Source organism: Eptesicus fuscus, chromosome 5 (genome assembly GCF_027574615.1).
Source record: "Eptesicus fuscus isolate TK198812 chromosome 5, DD_ASM_mEF_20220401, whole genome shotgun sequence".
Taxonomy (NCBI): domain Eukaryota; kingdom Metazoa; phylum Chordata; class Mammalia; order Chiroptera; family Vespertilionidae; genus Eptesicus; species Eptesicus fuscus.
In genome coordinates, this window is record NC_072477.1 from 22,763,030 (window position 1) to 22,786,241 (window position 23,212).

The window sequence follows — 23,212 nt, forward strand, 5'->3', positions numbered from 1 at the left end:
GCTAGCTACTTGCTACTCAGAAGTTTCTTATTTCTTAGAAAAAAACAACTGTACAGTTATGTTAATGCTAGTAGCAGCTAAAAGAGTATTTTGTTTTCTTTTTGCTCTGATGTGGCCTCATTCTCTGATTCTACATTGTACTAATTATGAATAATGAATTACAAATAAAAAGCTCTTAAAAAGAAAATTTGGCTTTAAAAAATGGTGCCATACTTCCTTATAATGCCTCTGACCCCTAGCCTGTGGTGACGTAGACTTCCCACCTCTGTCCAAAGCCAAGAGTTAAATGGTCATTATGTTTTAATTCTTACATAAAAGAGAGTACATATTTTGGCTAGGCTGTGTATTTCAAAAGGCAATTAATAGGTTTTCAACACTGAGGCAAAACATGCATTTGCATTAAGTATATGCCTTCCTTAGTGTAGATAGTGTTATAAAAATGTCCACAATCTCATACTAGTATTAATACTCATTTCATTGATACCTGAAATAGTAGAGCTGAACAACTGTGACTTAGCAAATAAATTCATGGGGAAAGGTAACAGTTATATGTGTTGTTTGGTTAGACTACAGACTACTTACCATGTCAGACTCCTGTGATCCTTTCTGAATATTGGATATTACCAGTTCATGAGAAGAGTCTGAGATTGGTACTTGCTGGGTGATGAAAGTTTGATCTTGAAGCTTACTTTCATCCCTTAAATAATGACAAAGAGACCTGTCAACAACCAGGCACACATGGAATCTAGTTCAGAACAATAGAACCATTGTGATCAGGCTCACATTCATTGCTTTGTCAAGAGAGACTTTACTTTTGCCCTAGCCAGATGACTCAGTTGTTTGGAGCATCATCCCAACACCAAAAGGTTGTGGATTTGATCCCTGTGGATTTGAACCTACATTGTGGGTTCAATTCTGAGCCAGGACGAGTAGAGAGGGCAACTGATTGACACTTTTCTCTCACACTGATTCTCCCTTTCTCTCTAGAATCAATTAAAAAATCATATCCTTGGGTGAGGATATTTAAAAAAAGAGAGAGACCTTACCCAAATTCCTCTGTTTGTCCACTGTCTGGAACAACATATTCTGGACCTGGAGATCTAGACCTCTGACTGTATTTCCTGTGGTGGGTAAAAGTTAACAATGAGGCAGTGTCTCCTTGTGCCCTTATTTCAACTATACAAGTGCTAAATTGCCCTAGCTCAGTGGTCAGCAAACCACGTCTCGCGAGCCACATGCGGCTCTTTGGCCCCTTGAGTGTGGCTCTTCCACGTGTGGGCGCGCACATACAGTGCAATTGAAACTTCATGGCCCATGCACAGAAGTCGGTTTTTGGCCTGGGCGAGTCAATTTTGAAGAAGTGGCATTATAACACTCAAGGGGCCAAAGAGCCGCATGTGGCTCGCGAGCCGCGGTTTGCCAACCACTGCCCTAGCTGGTTTAGCTCAATGGATAGAGCGTCTCCCTGTGGACTGAAAGGTCCAGGTTCGATTCTGGCCAAGGGCACATGCCTGGGCTGCGGGCTCAATCCCTAGTAGGGGGCGTGCCGGAGGCAGCCGATCAATGATTCTCTCTCATCACTGATGTTTCTCCCTCTCCCTTCCTCTCTAAAATCAATAAAATACTTTTTAAAAAGCGCTAAATTAATGCTTCCATTGGATGGGCTTCTCATTTTCAAAAAAATGATCTTTAACACACACATAGAGGCAATATAATATTAAGGCAAGTTAATATAAATTTATAGTCTCTTAAAATTGAGATATGTTGAACGTAAGAAATGGGAAATATTTATGGTGATGATCATGATGATGGTACATAACAGCTATTAATGGTGATGGGCAAGGTTAAACCAGAGGACTGACCAAAACAAAACAAACATAAAACATGGCCAGAAAAATTCCCTTCCTACAAAAAGAACCACAGAACACAGTATAAATGGAGAGACACAGTGTAAAAATTTCTCTTTACTTTGGCAAGCCTGGTTTAAACACAGGAAATAAACATGTCACTAAGTCAATATTTTAATTTGAAAGTCAGCTTAATAGTTACAAAAAAAGTATAGTAGTTTTTTTTGCCAGCAGATAAAGACACATATCTCACTCCTAAAACTTGCCCTCAACTAGGTGTACATGAAAGAAGCATAAACCCATTCAAAATCTAGCTATCTTCCTTCAGTTGGTTAGCGCATTTTCTTTGTCCTGATATGCCAAGGTTGTGGGTTCAATCCCTGATCAGGGCACGTACAAGAAGTAACAAATGAATGCATAAATAAGTGAAACAACAAATCAATGTTTCTCAAGTCAATTTTTTTAACCCATTCAAAAATCTGGCTATCTTAAATAGTCTAATAATATATTTTAGATACTACCAGTGCCTAAGTTATAGCCAGAGTAGTTGCTGATGCATTAGAGTACAGTTTATTGATTATACATACTCCTTTGACTTAGTTCACTCACAAAGAAAACTACTGAACTATTGGGTTCACAATCATATACAATCTACTGTGAATTCTTACCACCTTCCTAATTCTTCTTCTTGCCTTGGTAGACCTTTTATCACTTAATTCCTCCCTAACATTAGGTTACTCATTTAATCTCATCTTTATCTCAACATTTCACCATTCTATTCCTGTATTCTTTTTCCTTCATCTAACTCTGGCATGAGATTCCAATAGGCTTAGACATGGTTTCATTGTGGCCAGGTTCAAGTTCATTACTTTGGTGTGAAAGATTTCACTCAACTTCCTGGTTCTCCAGTGTTGAAAACAACACAGTATGGAACGTGAGGCCTGGAACTCAGGCTATATTCCCTGGGGGAAGTCAACTCACAATGAGACAGACATTCAGTACCTACAGATTATACCTCCACATCTTCAAAAGACTACCAGAGACACAAAGCCATTTCAAAGTCCTTTATCTTCCATTTAGCCAATACTTTAAACTCCTCTCGTTTGGTTGTACTCTTCTTTGTTCCCCTGTTCATTAATTGTGGTTATTCCGCAAGGTTCTAGCCTCAACCCTTTACTTTTCTACCTTCATCCACTTTGCTAAACTCAACTACCAATTTCATTAAACATGCTCAAATCTCTCTCCCTAAACTATCATCTATACTCCAAACACTATTTACACATGCCTTAAGTATTTTTTACTTCAATATTGCCATCATCTCCAATTTGACACTGAAAATACTACTTTCTGTTTCTTCTGCCTAGAATGGCTTTTCTCCCTTTTTTCTTCCGATTTGCCTTTTACTATTAGAGGTCAGCTCAAGCTTTTACTTCCTCAGAAATATTCTTGACCTCAATTAGGTCAGGTTCCCCTAATCAAGGCTCTCATACCACTCCTTTGAGCCTATGTCATAGTTGTACTTTTGAATATACTTATATGATGATTTGAATAATGACTTTCTTCCCACATAAACCATGAACTCCCTGGTATTAGGCATGTCTTTTTTTGCTCACCATGACATCCTCAGTAAATAGCAGGACTCAATATGTATTTGTTAAATGACTCAATGGATGGATTAAATAAAATTTAAATATTTCCCTCACATTGGCCTTTCAGATTTTTCATTTGACTTTAATACCACCATTCTTTATTTCTTAATCTAAAAACAAACATTTACACTTTGTTGTCTTTCTTACTTTTGTCCTTTTATCACTAAGCTGTTTCTCCTTCCCATGTCTCAGCTTCCTTTTTTCTGACTGCTCCCACTTTTGCCTAAACCCCTCACCACCACATGAGTAGTGCAGCAGCTTCTGTTGGACCCCACCTCTATTTCTGTCCTCCAAGCCATCATACGATCACCGTTAGGTTCCGGTTAGCTCTGAGAACAATAACCTGTGAGCCCTTCCAGTGAAAGTATGAGAGTATGACTTACTGCTCTTTGTATTCCTTTAAGATGGAGAAGCAAAATAGGTTACACTGCTCTAGAATCTACACTAGCAAAAGTTCAGGCTTTTCTGCATGGTTTTTAAAGGCTCATCATAATTTAATCTATAGATTAATCCTTATTTCTAATTACTAATTATTCTCTAGCATTACCACATCTCTTCAAGCTAGGCACTTTTTCCTCAATGTTCCCTTAATACCTGATACCCACTTCTACCTTGGGCTTTTGCTTATGCTGTCTACTTTGCCCCTTGCCTGATGTGCCCTTCCCCCTCTCTCTACTATCCCACTCTCTTACAAGGTACCCCACAGAGTCATACTTCCTGTTTTTCTGACTGAAGTCTTCTTCCCTGACGACTCTAGCCCATTGACATATTGTCTGAACTCCAATTGTACTTTTTTGTTCCATCTATTTTTATCCTTGTTATTTTTGGTTTTGTTTGATCTCTTTGAGATCAAAGGTAATGTCTCTTAATTCTGTTGAATCCCCAGAGTACCTAACATACTGCCAAGCACATAACAGGCAATCAGTAAGTGGTTGATTAATTTTACCCACTTTATAGTTCATTACCAGGGTTATAATCACTGATAAAACATAGTAGAGAGAGTGAAACAATTCATTAAGAAGAATTATTTTAGTCTGGCTGGTGTGGCTCAGTGGTTGAGCTTCAACCCATGAACCAGGAGATCAAGGTTCAATTACCCATCAAGGCACATGTCCGGGTTGTGGGTTTGATCCCCAGTAAGGGGTGTGCAGGAGTCAGCAGATCGATGATTCTCTCTCATTGTTGATTTTTTTTAATCTCTCTCTCCCTCTCCCTTCCTCTCTCTGAAATCAATTTTTAAAAAAATCAATTTAAAAAGAATTATTTTAAATATCTATAGATTTTTGTTTTCCTTTTTAGGTCTTTTCTTTGGTATTAGAGATTCTCTTGATTAATAATCAGCTTAAAAATCATTTACTTATCTTTGTAGACCAATAAAATCTTAACAATTGTTATGCATCTCTACATTACCGCTCATTCAGCTGTGCACTATTATACCTTCTTAGTAAGCATTATCTTAAACATCTAAAATTAATATCTTTTCTACCCCTTATTTATTTATCTCTGAGAACTGTATAGCTAAGCAGTATGACCCTTTTATATTTTCTGATCTTTTCCTAATCCTTTCATTCTAAGTGAGAATAAGTTCATTATTCCTATATGGTTTCAAGGATTGATGACAACTTGGTATTTTACTACAGAAACAGGGATTTACCTAGGACCAAAACCATTCATTTTTGCAAAGAGCAATCGTAAGACTTTCTCCTTCTGCTCCCAAGTCAAATCTCCAATATCCACATTTCCTTGAATATCTGTCCTGAAGAATGTCAAAGGGAAAAGAAATGAAAAGGAAAAATATGGTCAAAGTAAGCATCTCTTTTTTTGAAAAGTATAAAATATGTAACTATGAGAAAAGAAAATACCTCTCTCCCTCTCCCTTCCTCTTTGAAATCAATAAAAATATATTTTAAAAAAAGAAATAAAACTAAGTGCTCTATATGCAAAAAATTTCTCACATTATACAACATCCATACTCTATCTACATATAAGCCGACCTGGTTCATAGGTTGATGCTCAACCACTGAGCCAAAGCATGTTAGTTTTCTTTAAAAGTTTAGGTTTTGCCCAACCAGCATGGCTCAGTGGTTCAGCATCAACCTATGAACCAAGAGGCCACAGTTCAATTTCAGGTCAGGGCAAAATATCCAGGTTTCAGGCTCTATCCTCAGTGTGGAGCATACAGGAGGCAGCTGATCAATGATTCTCTCTCATTATTGATGTTTCTCTCTCTCTCTCTCTCTCTCTCTCTCTCTCTCTCTCTCTCTCTCTCTCTCTCTCTCTCTCCCTCTCTCCCTGTCTGAAATCAATAAAAAATACTTTTTTTAAAGTTTAGGTTTACTTTATTATCACCATATACTTCAACTGTCCTTTTCCAATATGCCTCTTAAGCCTCTTAAAAATCATTTACTTATCTTTTACTTTCCTATTGCCTCTACCTGCCCTGCTGAGGGTTTATAGGGGGAAGAGTGCTCTAACAGATAGAAATGTTAAGGAAGCAATTAATAGGAAACTGAGGTTAAGGTGACAAGTTGCTCAATAGCAGAAATGTCACACAGAAGGCAGAATAGGAAGAGTCCAGTTTCCTCAATAAAAATGTGTAGAATCAGTTTATGTACCTTCCTCTGAAAACTAATATACTGCTTAGTATATATAGACAAAGATTTTTTAAATATATTTTCATTGATTTCAGAGAGGAAGGGAGAGGAAGAGAGAGATAGAAACATTAATGATGAGAGGGAATCATTGATTGGCTGCCTCCTGCACATTGAACCAAGCCCACAACCCAGGCATGTGCCCTTAACCAGAATCAAACCCAGGACCCTTCGGTCCACAGGCCAATGCTCTATCCACTAAGCCAAACTGGCTGGGGCCATAGACAAAAAATTTTAAAAGAAACTGCCTTATGTTTGATAGGCATTAAACTTGCTTGGCATTAAATAAATTAGAGGGAATTGTAGTGTATCTGTTGGTAAAAAAAAAAAAAGAGTGTTATTACAGGCTTATGAATATAGAAAGAAGTTTAAAAAATCATACACTATATGGACATTTTCGAAGAATAGTCTTATCTTTCAGAAGCTATTAACCACGTCCAACCTTTCCAGCAGCTAATTTAAAAGAGCATACAAATTAATCCACTACAAAATAATTTAAGGCAGAAAATACATTTGGAAGCACTCTTAGTAAGATGTTAAGTACATAGAGGTCTGGAGTCCTTTTAAGTTTCTTGATTTAAGGCCTTTGAAGAATCTAATTTCATTGGGATATAAAACATAATTTTAACAATAATCTTTAAAAATGCATCATAACTTAAAACGTGATTTATAGGGGGAAGAGTGCTCCAACAGATAGAAATGCTAAGTAAGCAGTTAATCATAGTATATAGTCTACAACTGTCTCAAGCATTCTGCTACCTTTATCATAGTAGCAGTACATATCAAGGAAACTTGTGGGGACTTTTGGTTAACACAATGATGGGGGCACTACTGGGTGTCCTCCAATCCATGGACAGTTCTGTAAAAGAAAGAATTGTTACAATGAATTGTTATATTGATTTTTAAAATTATATGTTTATTTAGGTATTATTACCTATGAATTTCATCTCAGAATAGTAAAAGGGATATATATATGCCTAAGTGACCCAAAAACCAAATGACCATTTGACCGGTTGCTATGACACACAGTGACCACCAGGGGCAGATGCTCAACAGAGGAGCTGCCCCCTGGTGGTCAGTGTTCTCCCATAGAAGGAGTGCCGCTCAGCTGACTGACAGGTGCTAGACACCAGGCTCAACGCTGGCAAGCGAAGCTGCGGTGGCGCCAGCCTCTCCCGCCACCGTGTCAGTGCACTACTGAGCAGCGGGGCCAGGATGAGTGGGAGCTGCCTGCAGCTTTGTGCACTACTACATCCCTCAGGGGATATCAGACTGCCGGTTTCGGCTCAATCCCCACAGGCCAGACTGTGAAACCAGTAGTCCGACATCCCTAAAGGGGTCCCAGATTGCAAGAGGACACAGGTCAGGCTGAGGGACCCCACTGGTGCACGAATCTGTGCACTAGGCCTCTATTTATAAAATATTTATGAAAGTATGTTTATAAGAAATGTTTAACCTGAATCTAATTAAACCTTGGTAACTAGTTTATAAAAAACAAAATAAAGGAGCATGTTAAAAGATACTGCAATGGCATTCTATGGGAAAAAATAATCTAGTCCCTTTAACAGTTTCTCTTATGAAGAAAAGAGGGCACTATTCCGCTGACTGGTTTGGCTCAGTGGATAGAGCATCGGCCTGCAGACTGAAGGGTCCCAGGCTCGATTCTGTTCAAGGGCATATACCTTGGTTGTGGGCACATCCCCAGTAGGGGGTGTGCAGGAGGCAGCTGATTGATGTTTCTCTCTCATCGATGTTTCTGACTCTATATCCCTCTTCCTTCCTCTCTCTGTAAAATATCAATATATATTTTTTTAAAAAGAGGGCACCACTAAGAATATTAGACCCCACAAACTATGCCAAGCATAGGGGTTACAAAGATGAGTTGGTTCCTATCCTCAAGTACCTCACTAAGTAATCTACTCAATACTTAGATATTACCAAACTGAATTTTTCAGGGTTCTTATTTCTCTAAAGGGTACAAAAATAGCAGCACAAAAGATAAAATATTAAAGTATTATTAGTACCATTTACTAGCCTCCATAAGATCCTGATCCACACTATTGGTGCTGTGCTCTCTGCCATCAAATGTTCGAATTTTAGGATATTCTGTTCTTCCTGCATATGCCTCTCGCATTTTTAAATTGAAAGCAGCTTGTGCCATCTGCTTATAATGTATCCTGTTAAATGCAATCTGCTGCTTCACTTGGTGTAGAGCATCCAAAAAGAACCTTTCCACTTCTGTTCTCTCATCTAGTATGTTCTTGGCCAATTTCTTCACTCTATTCATTTCCTTGTCCTTCATCTGAAGAAGGTTCTGCAGCTTGTAAATTTCAATCAGATCACCTTGGTTATTTACCATTGCCTGTTGCTTCAGTTTTAGAACTTCAGTCTCAAACTCTCTAGTCAGACAACTCAGGGCAGTCTCCAAGCTTACCACCTTCTTCTGAAGACTTTGGATTTGTGATCTCTGCTGGGTAAGTTGCATAACCTTTTCCTTAACCAGCAGATCGTCGATTTCCTAAAAACAGAAAGAGGTGAGAGATTTCTTTTTTCTTTAGTCAATTTCAGAACTTAAAAGTTCCTCTCTAATTTCCATTACTTTGTGAGATTTTGAGTATGATGCCAAGTTCAGATGGGATATTTTAGAATTCTGCATATACAGAGTAAAAAACATCCTAGGGTCCTTGTCTAGACTTGTGAAGACCACTGATTTTGCCAATTAAGAAATTTTCTGCCCTACCCGGTTTGGCTCAGTGGATAGAGCATCGGCCTGCGGACTGGGGGGGCCTGGGTTTGATTCCGGTCAGAGGCACGTACCTGAGGTTGTGGGCTCAATTCCCCAGTGGGGTCGTGCGGGAGGCAGCCGATCGATGACTCTCTCTCATCATTGATGTTTCTGTCTCTCTCTCCCTCTTCCTTCCTCTCTGAAATCAATAAAAATATATTTTTTTTAAAAAAAGAAACTTTCCTTCCCCTAATATTCTGAAAGGTTAAATATTTTATATTATCAAAAGGGTAATTCCAAAATCAGTATGACTATACAGTAAAAATATTAACAACTGTATACTGGAAACTCTGGCAGTTTGCTAATTACCTATCTCAATGTCCATTTTCTCTTCCCCCCCTGAGTAATAAAATGCCGATTTTTTTTTTTTTCAGGAAGGCAGTAAGCTCAGTTGAAAATTCCCTGTCTCCCCTGTGGTTCAGCATAGCGATGTAGGTTCTAATCAATGAGGTGTAATTAGAAATGTGTGTAGGACTTTCAGGAAGAATGCTAAAGGGAGGGACATATATTTTTCCTTCTTGTCCTTCTTCCTTCCTGCTCTTTTAGTAATGATTAGAGATCCAGCAGCTGCTGTGGGCCATGAGGTGACTTTGAGGATGTAAGCCACATGCTGCAGAGCAGAGTTAAGGAACCTGGGCTTTGTTGGCTTTCCAGCTCTGACTTCCTTCAGGTGAGAGAATAAACCCTTATGTGATGACTAGAGGCTTGGTGCACGAAATTCGTGCACGGGGGTGGGGGAAGCATCCCTCAGCCCGACCTGCACTCTCTCCAATCCAGGAGCCCTCAGGGGATGTCCTACTGACAACTTAGGCCCACTCCCCATGGCTCTCTGCTCTCTGTGGGGCCTGCCTGCTCCACACCACGGCAATGGGCAAGCAGGCCCTGCTGGGTGCTGTCTGTGAGCCGTGCTTGCCTGCTCACGGGTTGCCCTGGTGATGGCCAAGCAGGCCCTGCTGGGTGCTGCCTGTGGGCCCGCTTGCCTGCTCACGGGTCACTTCGGCTACAGCCAAGCAGGGCCTGCTGTCTGCTGTCAAGCTGTACGGCCACCCTCACCTCCCAGGGCGGTGATGGTCCTGGGAGGCTGTGGGCTTGGCACCTGTGTATGCAAACTAACCCGCCATCTTTGTTTGGGTTAATTTGCATACTCACTCCAGATTGGCTGGTGGGCGATGCGGAGGTATGGTAAATTTGCATCTTTCTCTTTATTAGTGTAGATGCCACTGTTGTCAGGGCTGTTACAGCTGAACCTGTTCCTAAGTGAACCAGAGACCAACTCTAAGCAAAGCAAAATGAGTATTCTCAAGTAGTAGATAATAGGAGTTGTAGTTAGGTTTCTGATATATTCTTTATAATGCCAAGTCTAATGCTTCTTAGTCATTCAGTAATTAATCTTTTGAGATAAGAAAGGTATATCATTAAGACAGAAGAAAAATGATCCCTTTGTCCTTACATATCTTTATTAGAGACCCGGTGCATGGAAATTAGTGCACGGAGGGGGGGTCCTCTCAGCCCAGCCTGCACCCTCTCCAATCCAGGACCCCTTGGGGGATGTCTGACTGCTGTTGGGGATCGGGCCTAAACTAGCAGTCAGATATCCCTCTCACAATCCTGGACTGCTGGCTCCTAATCGCCCACCTGCCTGCCTGCCTGGTTGCCCCTAACTGCCCCCCCCCCCCCGCCAGCCTGGTCATCCCCAACTGCCCTCCCCTGGTGGACTAGTTGCCCCTCACTGCCCCCCCTGCCAGCCTAATCACCTCCAAGTGTCCCCCTGCCAGCTTGGTTGCCTCTTACTGCCCTCCCTGCTGGCCTGGTTGACCCCAACTGCCCCCCCCATGCAGGCCTGGTTGCCCCACACAGCCTGCTTGTTCACTTGTTTGGTCGTCCCTCACTAACCCCCCCCCCCCTGCTGGCCTGGTTGCCCCACGCAGCCTGCTTGTTCAGTCGTTTGGCCATTTGGTCGTCCCTCACTAACCCCACTGTTGGCCTGGTTGTAGGCAGCCATCTTGTGATGGCATGATGGTCAATTTGCATATTATCTTTTTATTATATAGGAGGATTATACTCAATGCTTAATATTTACCAACTTAATCTTTAAAAAAAAAAAAACAAAAAACAAAATGATAAGGCCCTGCCAGTGTGGCTCAATGGTTGAGCTTGATTCATGAACCAGGAGGTCATAGTTCAATTCCCAGTCAGGCACATGCCCGGGTTTCAGCCTAGATCGCCAGTAGGGGGCATGCAGGAGGCAGCTGATCAATGATTTTCATCATGGATATTTCTATTCTCTCTCCCTCTACCTTCCTCTCTTTGAAATCAGTAAGAACATATTTTTTTAAAAGATAGGAAGCAAAGTCTAAAAGAGAATGGGAACCTTTTGATATAAAAGGGAAGTTTTAGACTCTAGCAACTTCTTAGATTTTTTTTGTAGAGCATCAGCTTCCTTCAGGTGGTAGTCAAGAGCTTTCTGGAGATAAACATTCTCTTTAAAAACAGCTCTTCCAGCACTGTTCAATTGCCTGAAATAGAGAGACACAAGATTTCAAAACAGAGGTCTAAGTTTCAGATATTACCAAACTAGGACAATTATTGCTTTATTCCCCCAAATTAATGATAAGGACAACCCTGCTAGATTGCTATTATTAACCCCATTTTTAAAAATATATTTTTTAATTGATTTCAGAGAGGAAGGGAGAGGGAGAAAGAGATAGAAACATCAATGATGAGAGAGAATCATTGATTGGCTGCTTCCTACACGCCCGCTACTGGGAACCGAGCCCACAAAGCAGGCATGTGCCCTTGACCGGATCTAACTGGGGACCCTTCAGTCCCCAGACCGACACTCTATCCACTGGGCAAAACCTGCTAGAGCATTAACCCCATTTTTTAGATAAAGAAATTTAATTTCAAAAAATTAAGGAATCTACCTACAGTCAATTGGTATATGTGTTGAAAACCAGTCTAATTTCAAAACCCAGTTTCTTACCTGTACACCATGCTGCTACAAAAAAGGATGGAGTGGAAGAGGGTGGAAATACAAAGTTCTCTTTATGGAAAAAGTGAGGGAAAATAAGCCAGAAAATTCGAAGAAAGCAAACCAGGAGAGAAGTGGGAGGACAACATGATAAGAACAAAACAGACCTGAAAAAGGTAAGAGGCTATTAAAAAGGGGAAAATGGCAGCAGTCTCTTACACAACAGCTTCATGGTGGGCTCTCTCTGCCAGCATTATTATCTTCTTTTCAGCTTCCTGTTCTAGTCGGTGCTAAAAAAGAAAATAGTCTGTTTTAATACAGAGTTATATTTCTAACAACAAATTAACACATCAAAAAGTTAAGTATTTTATAATGTCAAAATACTCCTGTCCACATGACCTGATGACCTATTGATAGAGGAGTCAGAAGAATAGTGTGAACACAGGAACCTTAGGGTACCTCCCAATCTCCTCATTAAAGAAACAACATGACAGATAAATAGGAAAAAAATTCCACATTAGTATGGCAAAGCAGAGCTGAGAGAAATTTCTGCTAAATATAATGAGGAGAGTCAGTATCTATGAGAGTGATGAGAGTCATTATTCATTCATTGAACAAATTCCTATGGATCAATAATAGTGTACCAGGTTTTTTAAACACTGGAGATTCTGTGGTGAACAAAACAGATAGGGTCCCTGCTCTCATGGAGATTATATCCTATGATTGGACCCAAACAATAATAATAATTAAAATGTACATCATGTGTACCAGAGTGACCTCTCCAATCCCACCTCCCCTATATAATGAGGTTTATGTAGCTTTAGTTCCACCAGGGAAACACCAAACTGAGGGGGCTATGTCTGAAAGCATTGGTAAGATGACAATCTCACTTGGGGGTTTCAAGAATCTCTAACTGGGAAGGGAAAAAAGACTAGACAGTGAGATATCTAAAATAGGCTTTGTTTTCCCTATTTTTCATTCTACTGTGATTTGATAAAAAAACAGAACAAAAAACTAACAAGGTACCAAATGGAAGGTTGATATCTCAGAGTACATGTAAATACATTTATGTTGTTCTGGTAAATGAAAGAATTTTAAATTAACCTTAATATGTCATACCTTTTCTTTAAAAAACCTGCTTTCCAATTTTCTAAGAGTCTCTTGATGTTTCCGCTCTGAATTCCTTAAATTCTCCTTCAGCTAAATTAAAATAGCAAAACAAAAAGACAACAACAACAAAAACCTGGTCAATAGGAAATGAAATTGGGGTTGATTGGGGCATATTCCTAGGAAATTCTCAATAAAGGAACATTTTCTGTTACACTTTACCTCTTAATCCTGAACACACAGAGAAACTCCAGGTCTTTGCCTGTGAGTACTACCTTTCCCCCAAACTTCTCTAGATTTACAGGATCAGTATTGAGTTCCTAAAAAATCTTTCATGAATAACAGTTCTCAAAACATTCAGACAAGGTATCCTCATAATCATATTTTCTAAATATCTTTCATTTTAACCATGTGGATACATAGAATCATATTTTAGAACTGAAGAGACCTGAGGAGTCAGACTATATAATCTCTCAATTAATATGAAAATCCCTCCTATAAGAAGAACATTTAGAAACAGAATATCACTAATTCAAATCTCATTAATTCACTAAGCTGACCTTTAACAGTTCTTAATTTTAGAAAATTCTTCTTAGTATTAATCTTAAAAAACATCTCCCTATGATTCTCACAGATGAATCATTCTGTCCTCTAAAACTATCTTATATAATAAAAGCCTAGTCCTAACCAGTTTGGCTTAGTGGATAGAGCGTCGGCCTGAGGACCAAAGGGTCCTAGTTTCGATTCCAGTCAAGGGCATGTACCTTGGTGGTGGGCACATCCCCAATAAGGGGTATGCAGGAGGCAGCTGGTTGATGTTTCTCTCTCATCGATGTTTCTAACTCTCTATCCCTCTCCCTTCCTCTCTGTAAAAAAAATCAATAAAATATATTAAACAAAACAAAAAAAAGTTTTAAAAAAAAGCCTAATATGCTAAGTGTCCAGTCATCCATTCAGCCAATCAAAGCATAATATGCTAATGATATGCTAATACCACTCAATTGCTTGCTATGACGTGCACTGACCACCAGGGGGCAGACAGTCGACTGGTCGACCAATCGCTATGACATGCACTGACCATCAGGGCACAGACGCTCTGACCGGTAGGCTAGCTTGCTGCTGGGGTCCAGCCAATTGGGACTGAGCGAGACAGACTAGACACGAGCTGGAGCCCTCCTATGGTCCCTCTCCAGCTGGCCAACCTTCCATGGCCCTCTCCGGCCCTGATCATGCACCAGTGGGGTCCCACGGCCTGGCCTGTGCCCTCTCGCAATCTGGGACCCCTCAGGGGATGTCAGAGAGCCGGTTTCGGCCCGATCCTGCAGGCCAGGCCAAGGGACCCCACTGGTGCTCAAATTCTTGCACCGGGCCTCTAAGTACATAATAAAAAGGACATAAAATTATTTTTTTAAAATATATTTTTATTGATTTCAGAGAGGAAGGGAGAGAGAGATAGAAACATCAATGATGAGAGAGAATCATTGATTGGCTTCCTCCTGCACACCTCACTCTGGGGATTGAACCCAGGCATGTGCCCTGACCATGACCTCCTGGTTCATAAGTCAACGCTCAACCACTGAGCCATGCCAGCTGGACAAAAATGACATAAAATTCTTCTAGGTAAAGAAAACAGAGCTAATTTAAAGCTATGGTCTCACCTGGCCAGTGTGGCTCAGTGGTTGAGCACTGACCTATGGACCAGGAGATAAGGGTTCCACTCAGGTGAGGTCATATGACCAGACTGCTGCCCGATCCCAGTAGGAGGCAGCTTATCAATGATTCTCTCTCATCATTGGTGTTTCTCTCCCTCTCCCTCTCTCTCTGAAATCAATAAAAAAAATTTTTTTTAATTAGAAAAAAGTAAAAATGTCCAAAACAAGGAACCAATTAATAAATCATGACACATTTACTCAATAGGATTTCATGTTAACAAACAATTTGTACATCATCACCTCATTTTTGTAAAAATATTTTAAAAATATATTTCTTGCATTGCTGGCTTGGTGGTAATAAACTCCCTTAGCCTATATATATATATATTTATATATATATAATATATGCATATATATATATATAAATATGTTTATATATATATAAATATGCTTCTACATAGCATTTTAATAAAAATATTCAATGGCTATACCTAGGTGTTTGTGTGTGTGGCGGGGAGAGGACAACTTTTTTTATCAGCTAAATTTGCTGAAAATGGTTATCATCAAAAACAAAGACAAAACAATTTATGAAAAAAATAACTGCAAGCTACTAATATATGCTTCTTCTTCACAAATCACGTGGATAGAAATATTTTTTTCTTTAAAATATATGTTTTGACTACCTTTTTATAATCTAAATATAATTAGCCTCTTTTAAATTTATACAGTGAATTTTATTACCCAGTATAATTAATTTTCTTCATTTATGTTTTACCTACCCCCTTAATTTTAAGTTCACGGGCCTCCACACCTGCCTTAATTCTTCCATATTCCACAGAACCACCTTATTTTCCCCCATAAGCCTTTGAATTTTAAGTCGTCCTCGCCCAACAGCCCTCTTTGAAGAGATATGAAATCTATTTGTCCCCTAGGTGGCAACATTGTTCTTTAAAAAAAAATCACACTGTGGCCCACTAGATTATGAACTAGTTCCTCATTCATTTTGATTCAGAATGTATACCTCCACATAGGAATCTATTTTGAGAGTTCCTGAAAAGTTAAGGAACTTAATTTGATTCAATATGCAGCCTTTTCATATAAAACAGAACTTAATATTCCTTCTAAATTTTTTTCAGCTTTATTGAGGCATAAAGGACAAATAAAATTGTAATGTATTTCAAGTGTACATAGTGATGATTTGATATATGTAAACATTGCAAAAGGGTTCCTCCCATCTAATTAAAAGAAAAATTGATATCCCTCCAATTATTTTATTTTATTTTTTTGAGAGCGAAAGAGAAAGAGAAAGGGAGAGGGAGAGAGAGATAGAAACATTAATGATGAGAGAATCATTGACTGGCGGCCTCCTGCACGCCCCACCCTGGGGAGAGAGCCCACAACCTGGGCATATGCCCTGACGGGGAATCGAACCATGACCTCCTGGTTCATAGGTTGATGCTCAACCTCTGAGCCATACCGGCCAGGTTCCCGCCAATTACATTTTTAATGAAAAGATCCACTCAGCATTTTTTAAAAATATATTTTATTGATTTTTTACAGAGAGGAAGAGAGAGGGATAGAGAGTTAGAAACATCGATGAGAGAGAAACATCGACCAGCTGCCCTCCTGCACACCCCCTACTGGGGATGTGCCCGCAACCAAGGTACATGCCCCCGACCAGAATCGAACCTGGGACCCTTGAGTCCACAGGCCGACACTCTATCCACTGAGCCAAACCGGTTTCGGCCCCACTCAGCATTTAACAAATATTTATTGAGCTAGTAAATTACTGTTTATCTTGTATTTTTGATGAATACAAAGGACAACACTATTTGTACTTAGAAGAATTTACAATCCAGTAGGGGAGATAAAACAAATTATAACTATAATATCAAGATAGGATAGGCTAAATGGTATAAAAAAGATACAAAATGCTGTGGGGACACAGAAAATTATTACTTTTTTTCACTAATAACCTATTTTTTCAGAGAGCTACACTCCACTTTTAATATAATTCTCACTATGTCATATACACTATTTTAAATACTTTCCATATATGCACTCAGTCCTTAAAACAACACTATAGGATTCTTATTCTCCTCATTTTACAGATGAGGAAACCAAGGTATGGAGAGGTTAAGTAGCTTGCCCAAAGTCACAAAGCTGACTTCAGCTACTTGTGCCTGGCACTCATCTGCGACATTTGTTGCATTATGATCAATGCAATAAAACTATATTCTGAGTTGAGGAGATGGAAAGTAAGAGAAAGAGCATAGCAAGGTCAGAGGAATTTTCTAAAAGTACTGTTTTCCGCATCCCACCCGCATCTACCCAGAGAGCCTTCTAAAATTTTCTAAAATTATCATTCATCTGTCTAAGCATATTTTCCTTTAAGACTTTGCCCATACTATTTTCAAAGAACTGTAGTTTGTTTCTTATTGAAGTTACTCTAAAGATTTTTTTTTAAAATATATTTTTATTGTTTTTTACAGAGAGGAAGAGAGAGGGACAGAGAGCCAGAAACATCGATAAGAGAAACATCGATCAGCTGCCTCCTGCAGGGGATGTGCCCGCAACCAAGGCATATGCGCCTGACCGGAATCGAACCTGAGACCCCTCAGTCCGCAGGCCGACGCTATCCACTGAGCCAAACCGGTTACTCTAAAGGTTTGATTGCTGATAAATGTGGGAGGATGTGCTGGCTAAGATTTAGTACATTTACAAAGGAATCAATGCTTAGAAAAAGAAAAGTCTAAACATCAAGACCTTTTGCATCCAGCCCTAAACTGATGTCTTACACTTTTATTGTAAAAAAAAAAAATCCCTTTACCATCTCACATGAGTAAATGTCAGTGAAGGCTTTTGCAGATATAGTGGTTAATTCTAACCTCCTTTTTAAAAGAAAGAAAGAAACTTACCTCATCTAATTCTTTCTCCACTTGGATTTTTCGTTTTTGGAATTGTTTTATTGTTTTTAGCTCTGTCTGAATCATGCCAATTTCTTTGGCTTTCTGATAGAACTGTCCCTCCAGCTCATTTATTTGCACAGTATACTTTTGTTCCTGTATATAAAAACAAAGAAAAACAGGTAAATGATTAGGAAAAATAACAGATATCTTGCAGAATCATGTTCCATTTGAAGCCTTAAGCCATTTGTCTACCCTCTTTGGAGAAATGTTCCCTTTTTATTTTTGCATAAAGTTTTACTTTCTGTTAAAAAATATCAAGTGCCTTGAATAAGAAAAATTCTAAGTAAGCTGATCTTGTATAGAAAATGCAGATATTTATTAACAAGAGGCATAAGACTAAAAAATTTTTTTTGTGATAGTCTTTGTCTCTCTCTTTTTTAAAAAAAAAATACATTTTATTGATTTTTTACAGAGAGGAAGGAAGAGGGTTAGAGAGTTAGAAACATCAATGAAAGAGAAACATCGATCAGCTGCCTCCTGCACACTCCCCGCTGGGGATGTGCCCACAACCAAGGTACATGCCCTTGACTGAAATCAGACCTGGGACCCTTCAGTCCATAGGCCGACACTCTATCCATTGAGCCAAACCAATCAGGGCTAAAAAAAAAAAAAAAAAAAAGTAATCTGTAAGAAAGATAAATAACGTTCCTGACCCTAAATTAAAACTAATAAATTAAGAAATAAAGGGAGGGCTAATATCTCTAGTAAAGAAAGCAAGGAGCCCTAACCGGTTTGGCTCAGTGGATAGAGCGTCGGCCTTCAGACTGAAAGGGTCCCAGGTTCGATCCCGGTCAAGGGCATGTACCTTGGTTCCAGGCACATCTCCAGTAGGAGGTGTGAAGGAAGCAGCTGATCGATGTCTCTAACTCTCTATCCCTCTCCCTTCCTCTCTGTAAAAAAAAAAAAAAAAAAAATCAATAAAATATGTTAAAAAAAAAAAAGAAAGAAAGAAAGAAAGAAAGAAAGAAAGAAAGAAAGAAAGAAAGAAAGAAAGAAAGAAAAAAAAAAAGCAAGGAGCCCTATCCGGTTTGGCTCAATGGATAGAGTGTCAGCCTGCGGACTGAAGGGTCCCCGGTTCGATTCTGATCAAGGGCACATGCCTGGATTGTGGGCTCAATCCTCAGCAGGAGGCAACCAATCAATTATTCTCTCTCATCATTGATGTTTCAATCTCTCTCTCTCCCTCTCCTTTCCTCTCTCTGAAATCAATAAAAATATTTTTTTTAAAAAAGGAAAGCAAGGAGAAAGGTGGAAGAAAGAGGAAGGAAGGAAGAAGAGAGAGGAGGAGAAAAAAGAAGGAAGAAGAGGGGGAAAGGGAAGAAAATGAGAGAGAAAAAGGAGGAAAAAGAAAAAGGGCCAATACAGCAAAAACAACAATAATAAACAAAACACACATACACACAAAAAAACCCACCACACCTGAAATATCAAAAGTAATGCAAATGACCCTCAAAAATATGAAAAAAATGCCCAACCTAGCTCACAATAAGAGAAATGCAAATTGAAATACACTGAAACACAATTTCTCACCTATCATGCTGACAAAACTCTATTTTGATAATATACTCTGGTATATTTTGAACACATAGACAGAAGTTAGATTTCTCAGAATATACCATGTTTGATAGATTTGACTTTGGAAACACATAAATATTTTACATAATTATAAATATTTATGTAATTACATACTTTTATATGCACAATTAAACTTTTCAAAAGCAACTCATAAAAATCAAAAGCAAAGTGTGTTGTTGAGTTTGTGGCATAACCTCACAGAAAGGAATTATTTCAAATGGTTCTTTTTTTAAAATATATATATATTTTATTGATTTTTTTACAGAGAGGAAGGGAGAGGGATAGAAAGTTAGAAACATCGATGAGAGAGAAACATGGATCAGCTGCCTCTTGCACACCTCCTATTGGGGATGTGCCTGCAACCAAGGTACATGCCCTTACTGGAATCGAACCTGGGACCCTTCAGTCCGCAGGCCGACTGCTCTATCCACTGAGCCAAACCAGTTAGGGCTTCAAATGGTTCTTAAACCTTATAATTTGATAGTAGATTCCTATTGACATATATCAAGGGAAAAAGGGCCCCACAAAAATCTTAAAACTGTTCCCACTAATCTATGTTAGTGGTAGCATTGGTATTAGTATTCTGTGACTGTTGATATATTGAGGTTTAAAGCAAATACAAAATTATATAGGTATTATTAAGAACCAGGATTTTGGGCAAGGAAGAAAGGACACACTTAACTTTATAAGGAGATAAAGTTAAGTAAAAACCCTGTATTCCTGCATCTGAATTGAAAATATTAGTGTGGGCTTATATTTTGTGATATATTTTAAGCTTTTAAAAATATATACATATTTCCTAACTTTTGGCCCACTGAAAAGCCATAGGAAGAATGTAAAACTCGGGCTCATTAAGCACCATTAATACCAGATGGTTTTCTACAATAACATATTTTAATGTTATTTTTTGAGCTTCTGCACAACAGGTGTATGAGCTGTAAGGTCAATGAGCTGCTCAGATGACGGATTCATTTAATCTCATTGTGTCTTAAAAATGATCTTTCCAGAAACCTGATCACCCAGTAAGTATATTAATTAATGTACATTGATACTTACCAATTTCTCCTTCTCCTCTTGGGCTTTTTCCTTTGTTTCATTCAATTGCTGTTTTAGTTTTTCAATCTGTAGAAGATGAAAATACAGAGTTAGGAAGGTGATGAAATTGCTGTTCTTCCTTTATTAAATAGCCTTGTTTTCACATATGAAAACCAGTAGGGTTGGAGAGGTTGAGTAAGGTGGGAAGAGGAGAGGGAACATACTTCATACCGTTAATCTGCTAATGCTAGTTTCCAAAACCTGGCTATCATAAGAATTACCTAAGTAACTTTTTTTTTTTTTTAATTGTGGTAAAAAAAAAAAAAAATACAACATTAAGCCCTGGCTGGGTAGCTCAGTTGGTTAGAGCATTGTCCCAGTATGCCAAGGTTGTGGGTTTGATACCCAGTCAGGGCACATAGAAGAATCAATCAATAAATGCATAAATAAGTGGAACAAAAAATTGATGTCTCTCTCTCTCAAGTCAATAAATACATGTTAAAAAAAGAGCCCTGCCTGTGTGGCTCAGCAGTTGATTGGTGACCTATGAACCAGGAGGTCATGGTTTGATTCCCAATCAGGACACATGCCCGGGTTGGGGGCTCGATCCCCAGTAGGGGGCGTGCAGGAGGCAGCTGATCAATGATTCTCTCTCATCATTGATGTTTCTCCTTTCCTCTCTCTCTAAATATAAAAAAAAATATTTTTAAAGACAACATTAAATTGACCATGCTAACCATTTTTATTTATTTTTTAAATATGTTTTTATTGACTTCAGAAAGGAAATGTTAACCATTTTTAAATGTACAGTTCAGTAAAGTATATTCACATTGTTGTACAATAGATCTCTGTAACTTTTTCATCTTGCAAAACTGAAACTCTATACTCATAAAATACTAATTCCTTTCCTCCTTTACCCGAAGCCCTTGGCAACCACCTTTCTACTTTCTATTTCTGGATTTTGACTACTTTAGATATTTGATATGAATGGAATAACACAATATTTATTCTTTCCTGACTGGCTTATTTCACTGAGCATAATGTCCTTGAGGTTCATCCATGTCATATGTAGCATGTGACAGGATTTCATTTATTTATTTATTTTTTTATTTAAATATATTTTATTGATTTTTTACAGAGAGGAAGGGAGAGGGAGAGAGAGTTAGAAACATTGATGAGAGAGAAACATCAACCAGCTGCCTCCTGTACATGCCCCACTGGGTACGTGCCCGCAACCAAGGTACATGCCCTTAACCGGAATCGAACCTGGGACCCTTGAGTCCGCAGGCCGACACTCTATCCACTGAGTCAAACCGGGTAGGGCAGTATTTCCTTTTTTTAAATTTTTATTCTTTACTGTTTAAAGTATTACATATGTCTCCTTTTTCCCCTCATTGACCTCTCCCCGGTCATTCCCCCCCACCTCCCCACCACATGCCCTTGCCCCTCTACTGTCTGTGTCCATGGATTATGTTTATATGCATGCATACAAGCCCTTTGGTTGGCCTTTCCCCCTCTACTTCCCCTCCCCCACCCCCAGCCTTCCCTCTGAGGTTGGATGGTCTGTTCGATGCTTCTTTGTCTCTGGATCTATTTTAGATAATCAGTTGTTCATTATATTCCACAAATGAGTGAGATCATGTGATATTTATCTTTTTCCTACTGGCTCGTTTCACTTAGCATAATGCTCTCCAGGTCTATCCATGCTGTTGCAAATAGTAGGAGTTCCTTCTTTTTTACAGTAGCATAGTATTCCATTGTGTAGATGTGCCACAGTTTTTTAATCCACCCATCTGCTGATGGGCACTTAGGTTGTTTGGATTTCCTTCTTTTTTAAGGCTGTATAATAATATTCCATTAAATGTCTGTATATACCATTTTTTTCCTTTTTTATTCCATCAATGGACATTTGTGTTGCTTCCACCTCTTGGCTACATGAATAATGTCTGAACAAATATGGGCATGCAAGTATCTCTCCAAGATCCTGCTTTAAATTCTTGTTGCTGAGTCATCTGGCAATTCTATTTTTAATTTTTTGAGGAACCTCCATACTGTTTTCCATAGTAACTGTTCCAATTTACATTCCCACCAACAGTGCATAAGGGTTCTAATTTTTCTGCTTTCTCTCCAACATTTGTTACTTTCTGATAGTAGCTATGGGTATCACATTGTTGTTTTGATATGCATTTCTCTTATCTGGGTAACTTTTTAAAAATTTCATTTCTCAATTACATTTGACATTCAATATTATTTTGTATTCATTTCAGATGTATACCCTAGTGATTAGACAATCATATACTTACAAAGTGGTCCCCTCGATATTTCAAGTACCCACCTGGCACTGTACAATATTATTACAATATCATTGACTATATTCCCTATGTTGTACTTTACATCCCTGGGACTATCTTGTGACTGCGGGAAGCCACCGTTTTCCCAATACTGTCATAAGAGTGCACCAAGGAACGGGGAAGGCAGATGGACCTTGGGCATTAGCAGGCTGACACTAAGCACCAATTGTTCCATGTTGAGATACTGGTGGCTCGAAGCAATTTCTTGACCTAATAGTCTCAAAGTAAATGTTTACTGAACCTTACTGATCTTTATTGACCTTAGAGACGATCTGTCTGCTACCTGTTTGCCGTGATTTACTGAGGGCAAGATGTGTATCTAAAATTTAATAAAAAGCAGATAAGGCCAGGTTTGAGTGTGCCTCCCCGAGAGAGGTCTCCACCTGGCCCCCCATGCCTTCTAAATTAATATTTCTTGTATAGGACTTTCATTTGTGCGTCGGCCCCTTCTTCAGATCCTGAACCCTAGCCTTGCAGGTTGCGGCATGTGACTACCAATTTGTACTTCTTAATCTCTTCACCTTTTTCACCCAGTCCCCCAAATCCCCTCCCCTCTGGCAACCATCAGTCTCTTCTCTGTATTTATGAGTCTGTTTCTACTTGTTCAATTATTTTGCTCT

At 39.0% G+C, this 23,212-nt stretch overlaps 1 protein-coding gene across 2 annotated transcripts in view; it reads right to left on the reverse strand.

Moving 5' to 3' along the window:
- BBOF1 (basal body orientation factor 1) overlaps positions 1 to 23,212 on the reverse strand; it is a 35,515-nt gene that overhangs the window by 6,058 nt on the left and 6,245 nt on the right. Inside the window, exons 3-11 of one of the 2 annotated variants that reach the window (XM_008138842.3) lie at positions 20,263 to 20,328; positions 17,581 to 17,724; positions 13,023 to 13,103; positions 12,123 to 12,193; positions 11,304 to 11,448; positions 8,172 to 8,665; positions 5,151 to 5,252; positions 1,047 to 1,121; positions 583 to 697 (exon numbers count right to left, since the gene is read on the reverse strand). In XM_008138842.3, coding sequence (XP_008137064.3) covers positions 583 to 697; positions 1,047 to 1,121; positions 5,151 to 5,252; positions 8,172 to 8,665; positions 11,304 to 11,448; positions 12,123 to 12,193; positions 13,023 to 13,103; positions 17,581 to 17,724; positions 20,263 to 20,328 — 1,293 coding nt within the window. Of the gene's footprint in view, positions 1 to 567; positions 698 to 1,046; positions 1,122 to 5,150; positions 5,253 to 8,171; positions 8,666 to 11,303; positions 11,449 to 12,122; positions 12,194 to 13,022; positions 13,104 to 17,580; positions 17,725 to 20,262; positions 20,329 to 23,212 lie in introns of those variants that run through there. The other variant, XM_054715921.1, reaches the window with a different exon arrangement.